Raw genomic sequence first — 20,698 nt, forward strand, 5'->3', positions numbered from 1 at the left:
ATTGTTTGTCCAAAATACCTTTATCCAGGATCCAGGAACTGATTAAAAGCTACAGGAAGCGACTAGAGGCTGTTATCTTTGCAAAAGGAGGATCTACTAAATATTAATGTCACTTTTCTGTTGAGGTGCCCATACTTTTGCACCGGTCAAATTTTGGTTTAATGCATATTGCACATTTTCTGTTAGTACAATAAACCTCATTTCAATCCTGAAATATTACTGTGTCCATCAGTTATTAGATATATCAAACTGAAATGGCTGTTGCAAATACCAAAATATTTAGAACTAAAAATGATTAAGATTAATAGGGGTGCCCAAACTTTTTCATAGGACTGTATATATATATATATATATATATATATATATATATATATATCTACTGTATATAAGACATTGCCAAATTTAACATTAGGAAACAATTACTAATTATTTTAACTTGATTTCTTTCCATTGTGTTCAGTGGTGTTTGTTTTTAGGTTATCACAGTGTAGCAAGTTATTAGATTCAAGCAGAGACATAACATGAAACTTCTGGCTTGCAATGCAAAATATGTAATGGGTAGGGTTGAGTGATCATGTTCGGAAAAAATCGGATTCCGATCGGCGATCGAGAAAATTTCACGATCGCGATCGGAATTCCTAACACGATCTTTTTAGGTGGGATCGAGATCGGTAGTATTTCCCACAATGCCTTCACACTAAGTATATAGTGTATACTCAGTGTGAAGGCTCCGCTGCGGTTCCATAGGAATGAATGGAAGCAGCCGGCACACAGCCTTAACCCCCTGCGCGCCGGCTGCCTCCATTCATTCTAATGGGAGACTAAAGTAGCATCTCTAGTAGCTACTTACCTCCAGAGATGGCTGCTCCGCTTTTCTTCAACTCGCTGCTGCTCCAGTTGCAGTCTTCTTCGCCACGCTGCCCCCTCCCTGCCAGGTTAGGAGAGTGTGGGCAGGTTAGGAGAGTGTGGGCGAGTACCAGTACCTGCCCACACTCTCCTAACCCACCCACACTCTCCTAACCTGGCAGGGAGGGGGCAGCGAAGGGAGAAGAAGACTGCAGCTGGAGCGGCAGCGAGGCGAAGAACAGCGGAGCAGCCATCTCTGGAGGTAAGTGGACACCAGGGGGGACTAAGTAGCCAGAGGATTAAAAAAAATCCTCTGGCTACTTAGTGATTCACTACACAGTGTGGATTCTAACAATTGTTAGATTCCATGCTGTATAGTGAATAGGATTGCTTTTAAAATCCGATCTCTGATTAATAAAAAAATCCCATTGACTTGCATTGGGATCGGAATTGGGATCGAGATCGGGTTCAAATGAAAAATGATCGGAAATCGGATTTAAAAATCGATCCTGAAAAGTCAGGATCGGCTCAACCCTAGTAATGGGGCCTCCTTGTCTATTAAACTGGTGTCTTATTATGGTATCAAGAGGCCTTTGGTCTCCCTTTGACTCCAGGGCCTGATGGTTACATCTGTTCATGTAGTTGTAGGCAAAGATTCAATATAACTTATATTTTATTCTCTTATATTCTTTACTCTTAAAGGGATCCTATCATTCAAACTCATTTTTTTTCTCACTAACACGTCGGAATAGCCTTAAGAAAGGCTATTCTTCTCCTATCTTTCGATGTCTTCTCTACGCCACTTGAAATCCCGGTTTTTGTCGGTAAGGCTATTCCGACGTGTTAGTGAGAAAAAAATGAGTTTGAATGATAGGATCCCTTTAACTTATTTTATTCTTGGCTGATTGAGGGCAGTAGGGGTCCTACTTAATGATTTACTACTATCTCTCTATACACTCACACAGGGAAATCTGCTAGTTTCTGACCAAGGTTGTCCACTAGGTTTCTAACTCTATCTTCACACTAGCATTTGTGTCTCAGTTTGAGACTCTATCCCCCATTCCACTTAAAATAGGTAGAGAGAAAAGTCCTGCAAGCAGAACTTGTTCTCTCCACCATTTTTGTCGAAAACTGTGCTTAAACGCCTGTGGACTCCATTATAATCTGTGGGGTCTGTGGGTTTCTGTTCGGTATTCCGTTTGAGGAGTCCACTTGGGGATCCCCCGAACGGGAACCTATATGCATACCTCCCAACCGTCCCGATTTCCGCGGGACAGTCCCGATTTGGGTGACATGTCCCGCGGTTCCGGTTGGAGGGAGGTATGTCCCGATTTCAACTCAGATCTGCGTCCAGAGGACGCAGATCTGAGTTGAACACACATTCGGCTGAAGGAAGGAGCTGACACAGGTCAGCTCCTCGCTTCGCCGCTGCCCGCCTCTCTCCCTGACACACGCGGCTGAAGCTGCTCGCGTGCTGGCTTCGCCGCTGCGTCTCTCTCTCGTTGACACATGCGGCTGAAGCGAGGAGCTGACCTGTGTCAGCTCCTCGCTTCGCTGCTGCCGCCGGCTCCTGGCTTGTAGACGCGATGTACACGCCAGGAGCCGGCGGCAGCAGCGAAGCGAGGAGCTGACACAGGTCAGCTCCTCGCTTCAGCCGCATGTGTCAGCAAGAGAGAGAGACGCAGCGGCGAAGCGAGCACGCGAGCAGCTTCAGCCGCGTGTGTCAGGGAGAGAGGCGGGCAGCGGCGAAGCGAGGAGCTGACCTGTGTCATCTCCTTCCTTCAGCCGCATGTGTCAGCGAGAGAGGCGGCGAGGGAGCGGAGGAGAAGGTAAGTTTAATGTGGAGGTGGAACGTGAATCTGGGGGCAGATGAAGGAGAGGACGGCATGACATTGGGCAGAGATGGGGGACATGAATCTGGGGGCAGAGATGGGGGACATGAATCTGGGGGCAGAGATGGAGAGGACATGAATCTGAGGGCAGAGATGGGGGACATGAATCTGGGGGCAGAGATGGGGGACATGAATCTGGGGGCAGAGATGGAGAGGACATGAATCTGAGGGCAGAGATGGGGGACATGAATCTGGGGGCAGAGATGGGGGACATGAATCTGGGGGCAGAGATGGAGAGGACATGAATTTGGGGGCAGAGATGGAGGGACATGAATCTGGGGGCAGAGATGGGGGACATGAATCTGGGGGCAGAGATGGAGGGACAGGAATCTGGGGGCAGAGATGGGGGACATGAATCTGGGGGCAGAGATGGAGAGGACATGAATTTGGGGGCAGAGATGGAGGGACATGAATCTGGGGGCAGAGATGGAGGGACATGAATCTGGGGGCAGAGATGGGGGACATGAATCTGGGGGCAGAGATGGAGAGGACATGAATCTGAGGGCAGAGATGGGGGACATGAATCTGGGGGCAGAGATGGGGGACATGAATCTGGGGGCAGAGATGGAGAGGACATGAATTTGGGGGCAGAGATGGAGGGACATGAATCTGGGGGCAGAGATGGGGGACATGAATCTGGGGGCAGAGATGGAGGGACAGGAATCTGGGGGCAGAGATGTGGGACATGAATCTGGGGGCAGAGATGTGGGGACATGAATCTGGGGGCAGAGATGGAGGGACATGAATCTGGGGGCAGAGATGGAGGGACAGGAATCTGGGGGCAGAGATGTGGGACATGAATCTGGGGGCAGAGATGTGGGGACATGAATCTGGGGGCAGAGATGGAGGGACAGGAATCTGGGGGCAGAGATGTGGGACATGAATCTGGGGGCAGAGATGTGGGGACATGAATCTGGGGGCAGAGATGGAGGGACATGAATCTGGGGGCAGAGATGGGGGACATGAATCTGGGGGCAGAGATGGAGGGACAGGAATCTGGGGGCAGAGATGTGGGACATGAATCTGGGGGCAGAGATGGAGGGGACATGAATCTGGGGGCAGAGATGGAGGGACATGAATCTGGGGGCAGAGATGGAGGGACATGAATCTGGGGGCAGAGATGGGGGACATGAATCTGGGGGCAGAGATGGAGGGACAGGAATCTGGGGGCAGAGATGTGGGACATGAATCTGGGGGCAGAGATGGAGGGACATGAATCTGGGGGCAGAGATGGAGGGACATGAATCTGGGGGCAGAGATGTGGGACATGAATCTGGGGGCAGAGATGGAGAGGACATGAATCTGGGGGCAGATGAAGGGTGTATATGAAACTGGGGGAGAGATAGAGGGGGGACATATAATTTACGGGTGACTGTAGGAGGATTATACTGTGTGCGGGCACATGAAAAATTATCGAATGGGCGGAGTCAACACAAAGTGGGTGGGGCTAAATTTGCCGTGGCGCGCTACGCGCGCCACACATTTTGTCCCTCTTTCGGTTCTTCAAAAGTTGGGAGGTATGTATATGCATTAAAAAGCGGGTAGTGAAAAAAAAGCTACACAGACCCCATAAACTATAATAGGGTCCATGTGATTTCTGTTTGGTGTCTGGCCGAATCATGCAGAGAAAAAAAGGACTGCAAACACAGCTTTTCTCTCTGCATATTTTGTGCAGAAACTGAGCGGAAACCACACAGACCCCATTATAGTCTAAGGGGTCTATGTGGTGTTTCTAGCTAACTGCTGTTTAATGCATATAGGTTTCCCTTCAGGGGGTCCTCAAGTGGACTCCCCAAACGGAATACCGAATACACATGTACACTGGGCCTTAAGAGGATAGAGTTTCCTATTTTTGGTCCCTAAATGGCCATGAAGGACGGAAACCTGAATGCTCGTGTGAACCTAATATAAGCCAAGAATGAGCACGGGTTTAAGGCCCTGTTCACACGAGGCAAGAGGGGGTGGATTTTGGCGTGGAATCCATGTCATAATCCGCCCCCTCACAATAGCCCCTTCTTCAGGCTGATTCCGCCTTGCGGCAGCACGCTCTGAGCTAGGCCCTATCATTTGGGCCTACACCGGACCGGAGTGCCGCAACTGTTGGAAATCGTGACAGGCAGATTTTGCCCATATTCTGAACCAGGACCAAAATCCAGAATTAGGACCAAAATCCGCCATCCGCGCTCCGTGTGAAAGGGGCCTAAAGGGAAACTGTGACATTGAACAAGGTACATGATAAGCACTTTTTAGAGAAGAAGCTAAGCAGATTGATGTATCCTACTCCTACATGCTTCCCTGCATAACTGTGCATACAGACATAACTATGAGTCAATGAGTAGGATTGCCCGCTGCTCTTCTAAACTAACAGCAGGATTGGAATCTACTGGTGTCTCCTACTCTACAACCTACTGCTCTGAGATAGGATTGCAAGTACAATATGACAATTTCCTTTTAAATGAAAAATGTATTACTTTTACTGAATCTTTTCCCATAAATATGTATCTCAATTTACTCAGCTTCTCCTGCTCTATAATATGTTACTGTGCAGATTGGACATTTTCAACATGATGTGTTTGCCTTATTTATTATCTTTGATCCATGATGCTTATGTAACTGCAATCTATGGGTTCCTGGAGTATCCCAGGCTGATTTATTTTCCTACTAGCTTGTTCAATGACTGCCAACTTGCCACTGGCACTGGTACTATTGAAAACATGTTTGCACAGTTGATTTGTCTTTAGCACCACAGACCATATATTATTGGCTGGGCTTCAGAGCAGATTCAGAAGTCTCTACTATAGCTGTTTGCAATCTGTTTTGGATAGAAACTGTTTCATAAGGGTTAATATTACTTGGATGTGCTGCTAACCAGTGTTACGTCTTCTAACCACAAGAAGACTCACAGAGACATATTAGAGTGTTGGCAACCAGGGCTTGAATCTAAGAGTAAAGCTTAAAGAACTGGCAGGAAATATGGATTATATTACTACTGAAGACAATGTAAAAATGAGATTAAAAGATAAAGAGAAGGGAATCTTTGTAAACAGAGGACAATCTGCTCTCCGTCTCTCCGTATCTTGACATAAAATTCTGTATTCCATACATGTCAACCGATGTTTCACAAAATTCTCTGAACCCCATAAGAAAAAAAATCATGACAAGCTGATGAGCTGTCTTCCTGCAATGAATCTAGCCTGAGTGTATATGGCTACAATGGCTGTCTGATACAGATACTTTACTTTACCTGAGCCCACACTAATGCATTTTCAGATATAGCATTACATCACATCATATAGGTTCTATATACAGTATACTGTAAGAACAACATAATATATTGTATAGCATTATTATATGAATTATATGACTGTATGATTAGAATAACAGGTCATTGTATTAGCCTTTAGATCTGAGTGCCTATTATATTAGCTACAGTTTGTACGTCAGGGAAAAAAGCCTATACATTATTATGCCAGTAGGCTTTTATAGATGAAGTAGAGTGGACCTGCAAATAAGGGGTGCGCGGCTGCTAACCAGTCTACTGTAGAGGGAGGTTAGACAGAAAATTCTACAATACAATGAAAGAAAACCATGCAATAGCTATATCTGTCAAATAATATCATGTACATTGCAGTAGCATACAATAATGATTTAATGGGAAATACCATTGTACTATATATATATATATATATATATATATATATATATATATATATATATGAGAAATGTGTTGGTATGAGGATGAAACTGACATGTAACATTATGACAGTAGTCATAAAGCAACAGACATGTAGCTTCAAGGAAAACTCCTGAAAGAATGTATTAGGAAACAATGATGGATCGCTGAAAGAGCATTCATCATAACAAATAAGAATAAAGCCCACCAGTTGGGGAAGACCCCAGGACATATGGACAAGGTCAATAAGGGAACAAGGAGGCACAATATGTCACCTGTCCGCTCATATGTCACCTGTCCGTATAACCACTTTGTTTTCCTCTAGATGAAAAAATCAGCTAGAGGAAAAATCTGGAACTGACTTCCTTTGAAATGAATGAGAGGGAGAGACAGGAATTTTTTGAGGAGGATTTTGAGGTGGAATCTGCCTCAAAATCTGCCTGCAAATAATTCATTGTGGACATACCCTTAGGCTAAGGCCCCACCTTGAGGAAACACTGTTTTTATGGCTGCTGCTCAATACAGTGAAAGAAACCTCTGCATTATATAGGACCAGCAAAATGAATAAGATTTTAACTAGGCCGGGGCCCCACGGGACAGAAACATGGGAAAAATTGCGGCATTTTAAAGTAAGGGCAAAGTGGATGGGATCTAGCGAATCCCATGCACACTTTGTAGTAAAAACCGCAGTGCGGACATGCTGTGATTTCCAAAATCGTTATGGTTTAGGAAATCGCAGCATGTCAATTATACCTACAGAAACGCTTATGGTTTCCTCATAGGTATAATTGTAACAGAAAATCCGCAGAGGAAAACTCTGTGAATTTTATATTTAAAGTGCTGTAGGAAGAACTACGATGTGATGCCACCGCGGTTTTTCCTGCAGTACTTTTTTGTTCCGGGACATCCCGTGAGTAGAGATGAGCGAGTAGTATTCGATCGAGTAGGTATTCGAACGAACGCTACGGTATTAGAAATACTCGTACTCGCTCGAATACTATCGCTATTCGCAGTAAAAATTCGATTCAGAACCAGCGTTGAGTTGCCGAATGCTATAGCATTCGGCAAATCAACGCGGGTTCTGCAGCAGGCTCGTTCTGGCTAATCGGGAAAGCTGGCAGCTTGCGGTTATGCAGCAGCTGACTTTTTCTCATAGGAATGCATTGACCAGCGTTGATTGGCCGAATGCTATACAGTGTACAGCATTCGGCCAATCAACGCTGGTTCTGCCAGAGGCTCATCTGTGGTGAGGTGGAGTCTAAGATCGGACCACAATGGAGACTGCTGTGGTTTGATCAGACTCCTCCTCCTCCTCACAGATGAGCCTCCAGCAAATTTAGCCCCACCCACTTTTATGTTGACTCCGCCCATTCTCATTAATTTTTCATGTGCCCGCACACAGTATAATCCTCCTACAGTCACCCGTAAATTATATGTCCCCCCTCTATCTCTCCCCCATCTTCATATACACCCTTCATCTGCCCCCAGTTTCATGTCTCCCCCTCCATCTCTGCCCCCAGATTCATGTCCCCCCTCCATCTCTGCCCCCAGTTTCATGTCCCCTCCATCTCTGTCCCCAGATTCATGTCCCCCCATCTCTGTCCCCAGATTCATGTCCCCCATTTCTGCCCACAGTTTCATGTCCCACATCTCTACCCCCAGATTCATGCCCCCCATCTCTGCCCCAGTTTCATGTCCCCCCATCTCTGCCCCCAGATTCATGTCCCCCCATCTCTGCCCCTAGATTTATATCTCCACATCTCTGCCCCCAGATTCATGTCCCTCCATCTCTGCCCCCAGATTCATGTCTCCACATCTCTGCCCCCAGTGTCATGCCGTCCTCTCCTTCATCTGCCCCCAGTTTCACGTTCCACCTCAGTGTACACATTACACTTACCTTGTCCTCGTTCCCTCACCGCAGCCGCTCTCTGCACGCCTCTCTCACTGGCACACAGTTGTAAACGCGATGTGACATCATCACATCGCGTCTACACAGCGACTAGTGTAGACGCAGCAGCAAAGCAAGGAGGTGAACTGTGACAGCTCCTTGCTGTAGCCATGTATGTGTTCAACTCAGATCTGCGTCCTCTGGACGCAGATCTGAGTTGAAATCGGACATACAATGACTGCTGCGGGCGCCAGGGGGCCAGCACACGGTGGCGGGCCAAAACCGGGCCCCCCCATTTTTCAATTTAATAGTAATACTTGCCTATCGGCGGCCCTGTAGACTATAATGGGGTCCGTGCGCTTTAACTGCACAGCGCTCCTAAACACTCTCCTCCTGCTACTCGTGGACTTGGTGAATCTCTTTTAGTCGAATAGTGGTTTCCCCTGAAATGAGCATTTTTTCCTATAGACGATAATGGGATTCGATATTGGATCAAGCAGTTGAATATTGAGGCTCTACTTGAAACGAATATCGAATCTCGAATATTTCACTACTCGCTCATCTCTACCTGTGAGGCCTTAGCCTCAATCTTATACAAATATTGTGGAAATAAAGAGCTGCAGAAAAGCTGGTTTTTCAGAAAGATGTTTGTCTTCTAAAAATGCTGCATGTTAATTATCTCTATAGATCTCATAGAGGAAGGAAAAAAGAACCCCCCAAAAAGCAGTAAAAACACAATGAAAAATGCTGTAAAAAAATTGTGTTTTAGCTGCATTTTTTTCTGCCACATTTTTTTCACTAGATGAGGCCTTAGCCTTCGTCTAGCCAATATCAGACTGTGTTAATGAATGAGTAATCACACAGCAAAACCCGCACAATGCAGCTGACATGGAAGGGTTAAAATGCCATGGCTATTAAGAAAATGAGATACAAATCTAGAGGTGCAGAAAATATATTTGTAAATGATCTTTCTGAGGTTAAGTGTCTGATGCTAAGTGAGTCATTGTTAGTAATAATGCACTAAAGTGACAGAGGATGAATGTCCTTACTGACCCCTGAATTAAATGAGCTTTTCTTTTCCACCCTGTACCCAGCACATTATACTTTTCAAATATTGCTGTTTTTTTATGCCACAAGTGTTACATTTTCTACCATTTTCTACCATCTCTTCTACCATTATTTAATCCTCTGTTTCATGCAGAAATGTAATACAATTTAGGTTGTCATCTGTTGTTCCAGTTACATCCTTTGACAAGCGGTGAGAAATGAAAGAAGCACACAGACCCCATAGACTATCATGGGGTCCATGTGTTTTCTGCACTGCCTCATTATAGTCTATGGGGTCCGTGTGCTTTCATAAGCTCACCGCTTGTCAATGCATTCAGTATTCCTTTCGGGGGATCCCAATGTGGACTCCCCGAATGTACGGTAATACCAAACGCAAATGTGAACCAGGCCAAACCAGTAAAATTCTAAATGTGGATATAGATGTAACCAGAGTACACATATAAAGTTACTTTATTATGTAGAATTTTCCTGTGAAATGTTGCATTTTCAAAAAGAACCTGTCACATGGAAATATTACAATACCAGAAATGATCTGTTCAATATATATACAACATGTTATAGATCAGAAGGAGCTGAGAAGATTGATGTATAGTTTTTTGGGAAAAGATTCAGTATAGCTTGTTATTTATGCATTAAGATCTCTGCTTCTTCTTTGTTGAGATGTCAAGGAGGTGGTCCTATTAGTGATTGACAGCTCTCTCTGTCTGCAGTCATAGAGAGATAGCTGTCAGTCACTGATAGGACTGACGCCTTGACTTCTCAATGTAACAGATTTCCTGTGAATAACTCTTAGGTTATGCTGGATCTTTTCTCACAATCTTATACATCCTATCTGCTCAGCTCCTCCTGCTCTATAACACGTCTATTGCATTTTTCATGTCGTAAATTCCCTTTAAGAAACCTTCCCAATTTGTCACCTCACTACCTCCATAATCATTTGCAACATTAATATTATATTATCTTACCTTAAATCTTTAAAGTGGGTGTACCACAGTAGACATTTATGGCGTATCCTGTGCATAGGTCAGATAAACGCAAGTTCCTCCTCTGGGACCTGCACCTATCTCTAAAACTGTCTCATCCAAACCCTTTTTGGGGTCACAGTGGATCCACTGGCAGCCAAAACAAGGCCAAAACTAGGCTGACTTCAGTGGTCAGATTTATGGAAACAAATGAGCTTATGGAGCTACGCTGTTTCTGTTACTCTCATAGAAACAGCAGTTTTTTTGCATCTCACAAGTGATCTAGAATGAAGTATGGGGGTCAGCTCAGCTTGGATGCTGACAGAAAATGTAGGAACACACTTGATAAAGTGTTTGGTAACACCTAGTTTTCAATTTATTCATATAAATCCAGAAGGGAACAATATAGGAACAGCAAAATACAAAGTTGTAAGAAAAAAGGCTTTCAAAGGAAATTTACTCAAATGAACAATGAGGTTAAAATTCACACACACAAAATAGGAAATAAAGTTCTACTTGTCTTACTTTGCCAATTTGCCTCAATGTCATGATTATTTTTATTGCATTTCATTATTACTATTTTTCAAATTCAAATTTCTCTTGGAAATCCATTCAAACTTTGGAAAAATAAATATTTCAACTCTGCTTTTCTTTCTAGATGTTGACTTGGTGGATGGTTGATCAACATGTCCATCCCATATATCTTTCAGGATTTACCATGAAAAAGACTTTCCCCAGTACTGAACCTGAGAACATAATGGAGCTAGTATTGTAGACAAGTCAAAGGACTGAAGTATCTGGTTGCAACATGGAGAACAACAGCAAATTCGATAGCCCAACCAACATCTCCTTGGCTAACAAAGACTTGGTTTCCAGTATGATTGAATACAAAGCAATCTCCGTGTTTCTTGTCCTGTTCATTTGTGGTATTGGAATAATAGGGAACATCATGGTGGTCCTGGTGGTCTTTATAACTCGGGACATGAGGACCCCAACCAACTGTTACTTGGTCAGCTTGGCAGTGGCTGACTTGATGGTCCTGGTGGCTGCTGGATTGCCCAATGTATCAGACAGCCTGGCAGGTACATGGATATATGGGCATGCTGGATGTCTTGGGATAACCTACTTCCAGTATTTAGGGATCAACGCCTCCTCTTGTTCCATCACTGCTTTTACTGTTGAAAGGTAAGTTTGACATAGTAGTAATGCACTACCAAGACGTAGTAATATAATAAGCAGGAGGGTTCAGTAGGTTGTCATTATTGTAAATAGGGAACATATAATCTCTCAATCTACATGAAGAACCATACATTCGCTTTCAGTCACTCACTACTATCAAACTATTTTTTTGTTAGTTATTATTTATTGTTCTAGACCAGAGTTGTGAAACATGTGGTTCACCAACACAACTGCAACTCCCAGGGTGTCCTGAAAGAGATTAGTAGATTTACAACAGCTGAAGAGCCATATGTAGGAGACCATTATAAAAATAACATACCTGATTTTGACAAAGTAACCCCTATTACCAGGTTGTTTGTAGATCCAACATGCAGTGCAGAATAATATACTGACTGTAGTCATAGCTTAATTTTCTGATACAGAGCCCCAAATTCCTTACATAGACAATATATGCAAGATAACAGGTGGATTACCTATAGCTGTAAGGTTAGAGGAGCCACCACTTTCCAGAAAATGGCCTTAGGTGGGAGACTAGTTTAGGTTCTTGCCCAAGATTGGTTTGTGCAGCTGTTTTGTGTGTTTATATGTGCTTTGTGCAATGCAGCGTAGATTTTATGATGTGTGTAATATTCAATATGCTGATAATGTATCATTTTGCTTGTGTATTTGCTGCTGAGGCATTGCATCTGACTCAGACTGGAGTTTTCTGAAAAGAGGGTGGCACAATGTCTCATCAAATGGGAGAAACTCGGTAGCACCCATTGGTTGTGCAGTGGGCGGGGTCTCATTGACGCCACTTGACATACAATCATTATACTCTATGGCTTGACTCCTTATTCTCATGATAGTGTCAATTTAGTGTCATGTGACAGTGTCACATGTTTTTTTAAATGCCTTTTCACAGGGCTGTTTTATAAACAATGAGTGTGAACGGGTACATTCACATGTTCGTTTTTTGACAGACCTTTTTACACAGCAATTAAAATCTTGGACATACCTTTGTCTGTTTTGACAGATACATGAATAGACATGTGAATAAACCCATAGACTTTCATGGGTTTTAAAATGGCCATGTCATGTTAAAGGGGCTATCTGGCTTCTGTCCAGTTTCAGTGCTTTCCTATAGACACTGCCCTATTGAAATCTATGGGGAAGTGCTGCAGTACCTACACTTGTTAAAGTTTGTATAATGACTAAGTTTTTTTCTGTACAGGTCATCTACAGGGGTCCCCGATGTCGGACATCCATCGATTTAAAATTGATGGCTTATCGTATGAATAGGCTATCAATACCAGAAACTGGATAATCTCTTTAATAAGACTAAAAATGGACCAATACATCTAGTTTCATAGATGTCAGGTCCATAAAACTGTTGTGCTCATAAGGTTATGGTTATATCAAATTGGGAAGCTCTTACTAAAAGGAGGTTGTCCCAAGTCTTCCATCTGCACACCTCTTGCTATCAGTCAGGCTTTTAGTCCATGCAGTCCAGTTCCACAGCTAAGCTTGTTGTTTTGAAGACTAGTATTAACAAATCCATTGTGTGTCTGAAAACTGGTCATTGTGAGTGTTAAGGGATGTTTATAGTACAGGCATTGGAAGCAGCCCCGAATAGCTGTCCCCATTTTATAAAAAAAAATCCTGGCCAGCTCCAATACAGATGCACCAAATTGATCAAACATTTGATCCAAATTACAACAACAAAAACTCCAGCAAACTTTTCTCATAATAAATATCCCCTATGTCTATGCAAGGGATTTGGAGCTGTACAACAGGAAAACTATAATATTTTTTAATGGGTATTAAAGAGGTTGTCAAGGATATTTATTTATTTTTAACTAGGCAGGGAAGGTACTCACTTACCTGTCCCTGATGCCCGGCTGCCTCCCGGCGCAGTCTGGTCCTGCTGCTCCGATGTCTTCTTGTGGCGGAAGTCCTAGCAACTGTGACATTCAATGTCCATCGTTGAGGTCATTGATTGTCCTCAGTGGTCACATGCGGTGGGGACTTCTACTGGAAGAAAACATCAGAGCAGCAGGATTGGACCGTGCTGGGAGACACTGGAGCACTGGGGACAGGTGAGTACATTTTTTTTTTCATCTCCCCGGTCTAATTTAAAAAAGTAAATAAATTATCCTGGACATTCCCTTTAACGTTAATATTAAGTTCTTAAATGTACAACGATTCATAGTAACAAACTGCAGCTATGGACTTACTGTATGAGGTTACCAAATTTAATTATAAGTAACCCAAGGTGGATATCATAGAATAGGCCCTATCATAGGCCTTCTGCAGCCTAAGGATCATATTATATTATAGGGAGGCCTGTTATGAATGGTTAAAAGACTGTCTATCTTGATTTGTGATCTATGATTCCATAGTAGTCAACTATCTCAACCTGAAAGTGGTGTGGCCTGAAAAAACTTTGCAAAAAAGTGGGTGGTCCTGGTAGCTTTAGGGTCTGAGGGTGAAGCTTGTCTTTGTTCACTCTCTTATCAGTACACTTAGGACAATTCCCCAAACTTCTTGTTTGCTGTCAGTGTAGTTTCCCTGAAGAGGTAAGTTTTGCACAGGTACTGGAATGTGGTTATGACCAGCCAGACCTGGGCTAGCTCTTGCCAATGACACATGGTCTACAGTATGGTTGCACACCCTTAGTCAAAATTGATTGACTGCTCTTCTTTAATTATGCGTTAAAGTTTTTAAGTCCCATGACTCTAGATTACCTCCAAGTTCTGTTCCATAGCTGCTATAGGTATGAAGCCAGGCCTGAAGATGGTTGTAGAACACTACTTTATCTGTGGGCGTTTAGGTAGCCCAATAGGTGCAATTTCTGGAGGGTGAAGTCTGACCCCATAAAAAGACATAGCTCAGAAAGGAGTCATTGGTGAAGAAGTACAGAATGAGATAGCCTAATGTTTTTTATTCTTCCTCTATAGATACATTGCTATTTGCCATCCTATGAAGGCACAGACTGTGTGCACAGTGTCACGTGCCAAGAGAATCATTGCCGTCGTCTGGTTCTTCACCTGCATCTACTGCATGTTGTGGTTCTTCCTTGTGGACATTCAAGTGAACAAGAACCAACAGGTGGAATGTGGTTACAAAGTTTCCAGGAACCTCTACCTGCCCATTTACTTCACAGACTTTGCCATATTTTATGTGATCCCACTGTTTGTGGCCACCATCTTGTATGGGCTGATAGGTCGAATCTTATTTCTCAGTCCAATCCCCAATCACCCTGAGAGCACCACAGAGAGATGGAGGGATAAAAGCAGCAAGGATAAGAATGGGACTGAATCTGACAGCAACAAGATGAACAATCGTAGTCGACCTAAGGGGGCACTGTCTTCAAGAAAACAGGTAGGTCCTAAATCACCATGGAAAAAATGGAGATATTGAGTGATGGATACCTTCAGTGCACTCACACTGACTTCTAGAGGAATGTTGTGATATTTATATGTCATATGAAATGATAGAAACTGATGGAGTTTCTTTTTATTAAACAAGTAATTATTCATAAAGTAAAAAAAAAAAATCACTAAGGGTATGACATTGTTTTACAACTCTGGTTTTGTGCATAGTACTCTGATGTGTGACACAAACCAATGGAGTCACAACACAACAACAACTCTAAGGACTGACTAGCTCTATGAAAAAGACAGCAGGTCAATTTTACCTACGGAAACGCAAAACATTTCCCTATGGATTTTAATAAGAAAATCCTCATAGAAAAAAATCTGCAAAAACGCCATAAAAAAAAGTCATACATTTTTGCTGTTTTCTTCTGCAGTGTTTTTTTTTACCATCATTTTACTATGTGGCACCTAAGTTTTAATCTTTTCTACCCTTCACAGTTGTATATACGTTTATACTAGATTCTGCCTGCGACTTCGTCTGTGGGTTGGTATTGGCACTGAGCCGCTTATATTTTGCAATTTGCTGGTGTTTATGACCTGCCGTGTACCCTTGCACCCCCTTCCCTCCCGCTGGCCCCCACGGACTCCCTACCTACTACTTGTCGCCGGCCCCCCCATCCGCCACGCCCCTGCCCTCTTGCCCCCATCCCCCACAATCCTTGCGCTCTTGCCCCTCCTGTGCCCCTGCCCCCTTTCCACCCGTCCTGCGCCCATGCCCCTTCTCCCCCCGCACCCCCTTCCCCTTGCCGCAACCGCCCCCCTCTCCCTGGCACCACCCGGGGCCCAAGTCACTCACCCACCGGCCCACAGCGCTCTACTACATGGCGTGCCGGCACTGCTACATCGCAGCCTACGCCGGTGTATGGAGGTCCCTGCATCTGCGGGGCATAGTGTGCGGGGCTGCAGATTTCCCCACGCTCGGCAATGTACTTACCGAAAAGGTGCAGCCAACACAGTGCTCGTGCGCCCGTCTAGTAAGGCTGCCTGTCCACTCCTCTCCCAACTAAGGCTGCATATACGCTTCTTTCCCAAGCGTGTGTGCGCATCCATTTTTTCCCTCTTGCAGTCGGCCTGATAGCTCCGCCCACACAGCAGCGCCAGCTAATCGGGGAAGAGTTGAAGGGCCTGGGATGACGTCATCTCGGGTCCTTCAGTTTAGCCATTCGTCGGTTGCGGTGGCGAACTCTGACCGTGTACCGCCAAAGTAAGTAGCCTATGTTTCAATATCGGTGGCAATGTATGTGTTTGTGGAATTGCAGGCAAATCCGTTCGGCCGTTTGGCCGTGATTGAGGAGCAAACATCCAAACACACAAACTTTCACATTTTATAATATTAGTAAGATATAAATGTATATGTAACTATGAACCGCACAACCCTTGGGTACCTCTGTACACTCAGAAACTTTTGGCGTCACCTTTTCAGAACTATAGAGATGAATTTTCCTGACTGCTAATTTGCAAATAATAAAGTTCACTCATTGTCTGATGTTTCTTCTGATATGAATCTTCCATCCTCGCTTTACTTTCTTCATTTACCCCATTATACAGACACCAAATTATATCTCAGGGTCTCCATAAGGAACTTGCAGGAATATTCATCAGCCTTTGCTCTTTATTCTTTGCTTCATTATTGCCGCGTGACAATCACATTCAGTTCAAAGATCTGGACGATGGCCTTTTACAGAATACAATTGCCAATTCTGAGTCACTGGCGCACAGTATAATAAGTCATTGGAAGGCAAATTGAGACAAGCTATGAATATGGATATAGTTTAATATTGAATAATATTTCACTATTGTTACAGTCACTCTAAGGGTTGTCTGATTCTCATTTCATGTCAGAAGACCCTGACTGGACCAGAAACATCTATTACTGTCAAGACAATGGTGGAGAATTTTATTCAGCAAAATGTGGCAGATTTCTGGAGTAATCTAAGGCCCCACGTTGTGCAAATGCTCCTTTTTTGTTGCAGATTTTGCTGCGTTTTTTTTTTAGCTAAAGCCAAGAATGGCTACAAAAGAAATGGGAAATATATATGAAACTCAAAAAAAACAAAAAGAAAACGTAGAAAATATTGCAATAAAAAAAGCTGCATTTCCGCAACCTGGGGCCTCAGCCTTAAGTCCCTTGCAGATAACTGTGTGAAATGTCAGTGTGCTATCCAGATTTTTCCAGATCATGTGCACTGACCCATTCATTTCTATGGCACCATACACATGATCCTGAAATACACATGACCCTGTGCTGCCTGTGATGGAAAGGCATGGCTGGAGGTAAGCACACAGTTGTGTGCAAACAGCTTTACTTTGGTTAGTTGTGCTAACTAGCAGCCGTGAATGAACGACACGGGCTGCACAGCGCAAAACAGATGTCATCCGTGTGGCACCCGTGCACTGGCCTTGCTTCTGAAAGCTCTTTCATTCACTGAATAGTGCGGCTGCAATATTGGACATGAATAAGACCTATTCCATATTTTGCGACCCAGACTGTTGGCCCGCACATGGGACTATGTAATTCACGGTCATCTGTACGGTCCCATAGAAATGAATGGTCAGTGTGCTATCTGGGAAAAACCCAGATAGCACACTGACCAGTCATACTGTCATCTGCAAGGGGGCTTTAGAAAGCTTCTCTAACATGTATGAGGAAAGGGTGTTTGGCCTATCACGAGCGATACGTGGTCTTTCATGAAAGGGGAAGCAGCGTAAGTTTCAACTCTGCGAACCAAAAAGTGCGCCAAGAACTTTTATCCCAACTAATGAGTAGTGTAATGTTTGACTAGACAGTCTGGTGCAGTTTTAGGGTGCATGCACACTACGTAACGCCGGGCGTGTATGAGAGCCGTACACGCCGGCGTTACAGCAGGGCTGCCGAACACTTCCCATTCACTTCAATGGGAGCGCTCGTAAACGCCGCTGTTACGAGCGCTCCCATTGAAGTGAATGGGAAGTGTTCGGCAGTCTGCCGTAATGCCGGCGTGTACGGCTCTCATACACGCCCGGCGTTACGTAGTGTGCATGCACCCTAAGTTTGTCTAGTCTAAAACTCAGATACTATTAGTAAATCCGCCACTATATCTAAATAATGAGTAAACTAAAAGTGATAATGGTCCCAGGTTATTGCTAAGGGTGATATTAGGGCAAATATGCTTAATAAGACAAAGGGAGTTTATATGTTCTCCAGATGGTTGTGTGGGTTTCCTCGGGTAATCCGTTTTCCTCCCACACTCCAAAGACATACTGATAGGGAATGTAGATTGTGAGCTCTATTTGGGACAATGAGCGATGACTATATTTTTATATGAATATCTTGGCGCCATGTACGTAAGCAAAATAAATAAATGACACTACATTACGTAATAATTTACAGTTATTATACTCTAGCAAATGTAGTTTTCTTCTATTTACCCCTATTCAACTTCGTACTGGCTGTCTAGAAGAGGATATTCCAGCTTCTGCTGACCATCTAGATCAGTGATGGCGAACCTATGGCACGCGTGCCAGAGAGGGCACGCAGAGTCCCCTCTGCCAGCACGCGTTTGGTTGCCCAGATCACTCACTATGGGGAATCCAGTACAGGATTCCCCATTAGTGAGCAATCGCTGCCTTCAACTGGTTGTGCAAATGCACATCCAGCTGAAAGCCGATAGTGCAGGCCGCGCGTACCGCGGCTTACACTGACTACAGAGTGTGACCTCTGCAGCGGCACGGGCGTGATGACATAAGTCATCAGCGCCCGCAGTGAACAGAAGAGAGGATTCCCGGTGGCCCTTCAGGTAAGTATATTTGTGTGTGTACTGTCTGGGGAGGGGGCTACTGTGGACCATTTCATGCTGTGTGGGGAGGGGGCTACGGTGGATCATTTCATGCTTTGTGGGGAGGGGGCTACTGTGGAACATTTCATGTGGTGTAGGGAGGGAGCTACTGTGGACCATTTCATGTGGTGTAGGGAGGGGGCTACTGTGGAACATTTCATGTGGTGTAGGGAGGGGGCTACTGTGGACCATTTCATGTGGTGTAGGGAGGGGGGAGGGGGCTACTGTGGAACATTTCATGTGGTGTAGGGAGGGGGCTACTGTGGAACATTTCATGCTATGTGGGGAGGGGGCTACTGTGGACCATTTCATGCTGTGTGGGGAGGGGGCTATGGTGCATCATTTCATGCTTTGTGGGGAGGGGGCTACTGTGGAACATTTCATGTGGTGTAGGGAGGGGGCTACTGTGGACCATTTCATGTGGTGTAGGGAGGGGGCTACTGTGGAACATTTCATGTGGTGTAGGGAGGGGGCTACTGTGGAACATTTCATGCTATGTGGGGAGGGGGCTACTGTGGAACATTTCATGCTGTGTGGGGAGGGGGCTACTGTGGAACATTTCATGTGGTGTAGGGAGGGGGCTACTGTGGAACATTTCATGCTATGTGGGGAGGGGGCTACTGTGGAACATTTCATGCTGTGTGGGGAGGGGGCTACTGTGGAACATTTCATGTGGTGTAGGGAAGGGGCTACTGAGGACCATTACATGTGGTGTAGGGAGGGGGCTACTGTGGAACATTTCATGCTATGTGGGGAGGGGGCTACTGTGGAACATTTCATGTGGTGTAGGGAAGGGGCTACTGTGGACCATTTCATGGTGTGTGGGGAGTGGGACTACTGTGGAGTATACAGGTATAATCCTCTGTGGGGGCCACTGTGGGGCAGATTGTACTGTGTGTGGAGGCCACTGCGCGGTAGATTGTATTGTGTGGGGGGCCGCTATGGGGCAGATTGTACTGTGTAGGGGCCACTGTTGGGCAGATTGTACTGTGTGGGTCCCTTCACTATTTATATCACACAGTAACTGTTTTATAGCAGATGTGATTTTAGTACAGGCTATAATAGCATTTCACTGTCACTATAAAACAGATCCTGTGTGATGTAAATAGTGAACATTAATTGTTCAAAAGTACTAAATGCAGAGACCTTTACCTTTCAGTACAAGCTCTGTATAGCCTCATTCACACGACTGTAATTTGTAATTCCATAATTGTCCGCAATTGTGCATCCACAGAGTTTTAAGGTTAAAGGGATTCTACCATTAAAACAACTTTTTTTCTAATTACCACGTCGGAATAGCCTTAAGAAAGGCTATTCGTTTCCTACCTTAAGATGTGGTCTCCGTCGCGCCGTTCCTTAGAAATACCAGTACTTACCGATATGCTAATGAGGCCTCGGCAGTAATGGGGGCGTCCTTCTTCTTCACCTGCCTCCTTCCCTTGTCTGTCGTCTTCTTTCTTCGTCATGTCTGACGCCTGCGCAGTCGGCTCTGACAGCAGAGAGCCTGTTAGAGCCGACTGCGCATGCTCAGTAAGGTCCGTACAGCCCTCCGACGCGCGAGTTAACTCATCCAGGCATCGGAGGGCTGTACAGACCTTACTGAGCATGCGCAGTCGGCTCTAACAGGTCTCTGCTGTCAGAGCCGACTGCGCAGGTGTCAGACATGACAAAGAAAGAAGATGACAGACAAGGGGAGGAGGCAGATGAAGAAGAAGGACGCCCCCATTGCTGCCGAGACCTCATTAGCATACCGGTATTTCTAAGGAACGGCGTGACGGAGGCCACATCTAAAGGTAGGAGATGAATAGCCTTTCGTAAGACTATTCCGACATGGTAATTAGAAAAAAAGTTGTTTTAATGGTAGAATCCCTTTAAATTGCCATGTTGGCACTCCGTGATAATTTATTGGGTCTCAAAAAGGTTCGCCATCACTGATCTAGATTGTAGAAATCAATG

At 44.6% G+C, this 20,698-nt stretch overlaps 1 protein-coding gene across 1 annotated transcript in view; it reads left to right on the forward strand.

Moving 5' to 3' along the window:
• The window catches only part of LOC142213688 (thyrotropin-releasing hormone receptor-like), a 67,416-nt gene that overhangs the window by 8,005 nt on the left and 38,713 nt on the right, over positions 1–20,698 (forward strand). Inside the window, exons 2-3 of the mRNA XM_075282121.1 lie at positions 10,988–11,514; positions 14,448–14,871. Coding sequence (XP_075138222.1) covers positions 11,138–11,514; positions 14,448–14,871 — 801 coding nt within the window. The 5' untranslated portion in view covers positions 10,988–11,137. The remainder of the gene's footprint in view (positions 1–10,987; positions 11,515–14,447; positions 14,872–20,698) is intronic.

The sequence above is a fragment of the Leptodactylus fuscus genome, chromosome 7 (genome assembly GCF_031893055.1).
Source record: "Leptodactylus fuscus isolate aLepFus1 chromosome 7, aLepFus1.hap2, whole genome shotgun sequence".
Classification (NCBI taxonomy): domain Eukaryota; kingdom Metazoa; phylum Chordata; class Amphibia; order Anura; family Leptodactylidae; genus Leptodactylus; species Leptodactylus fuscus.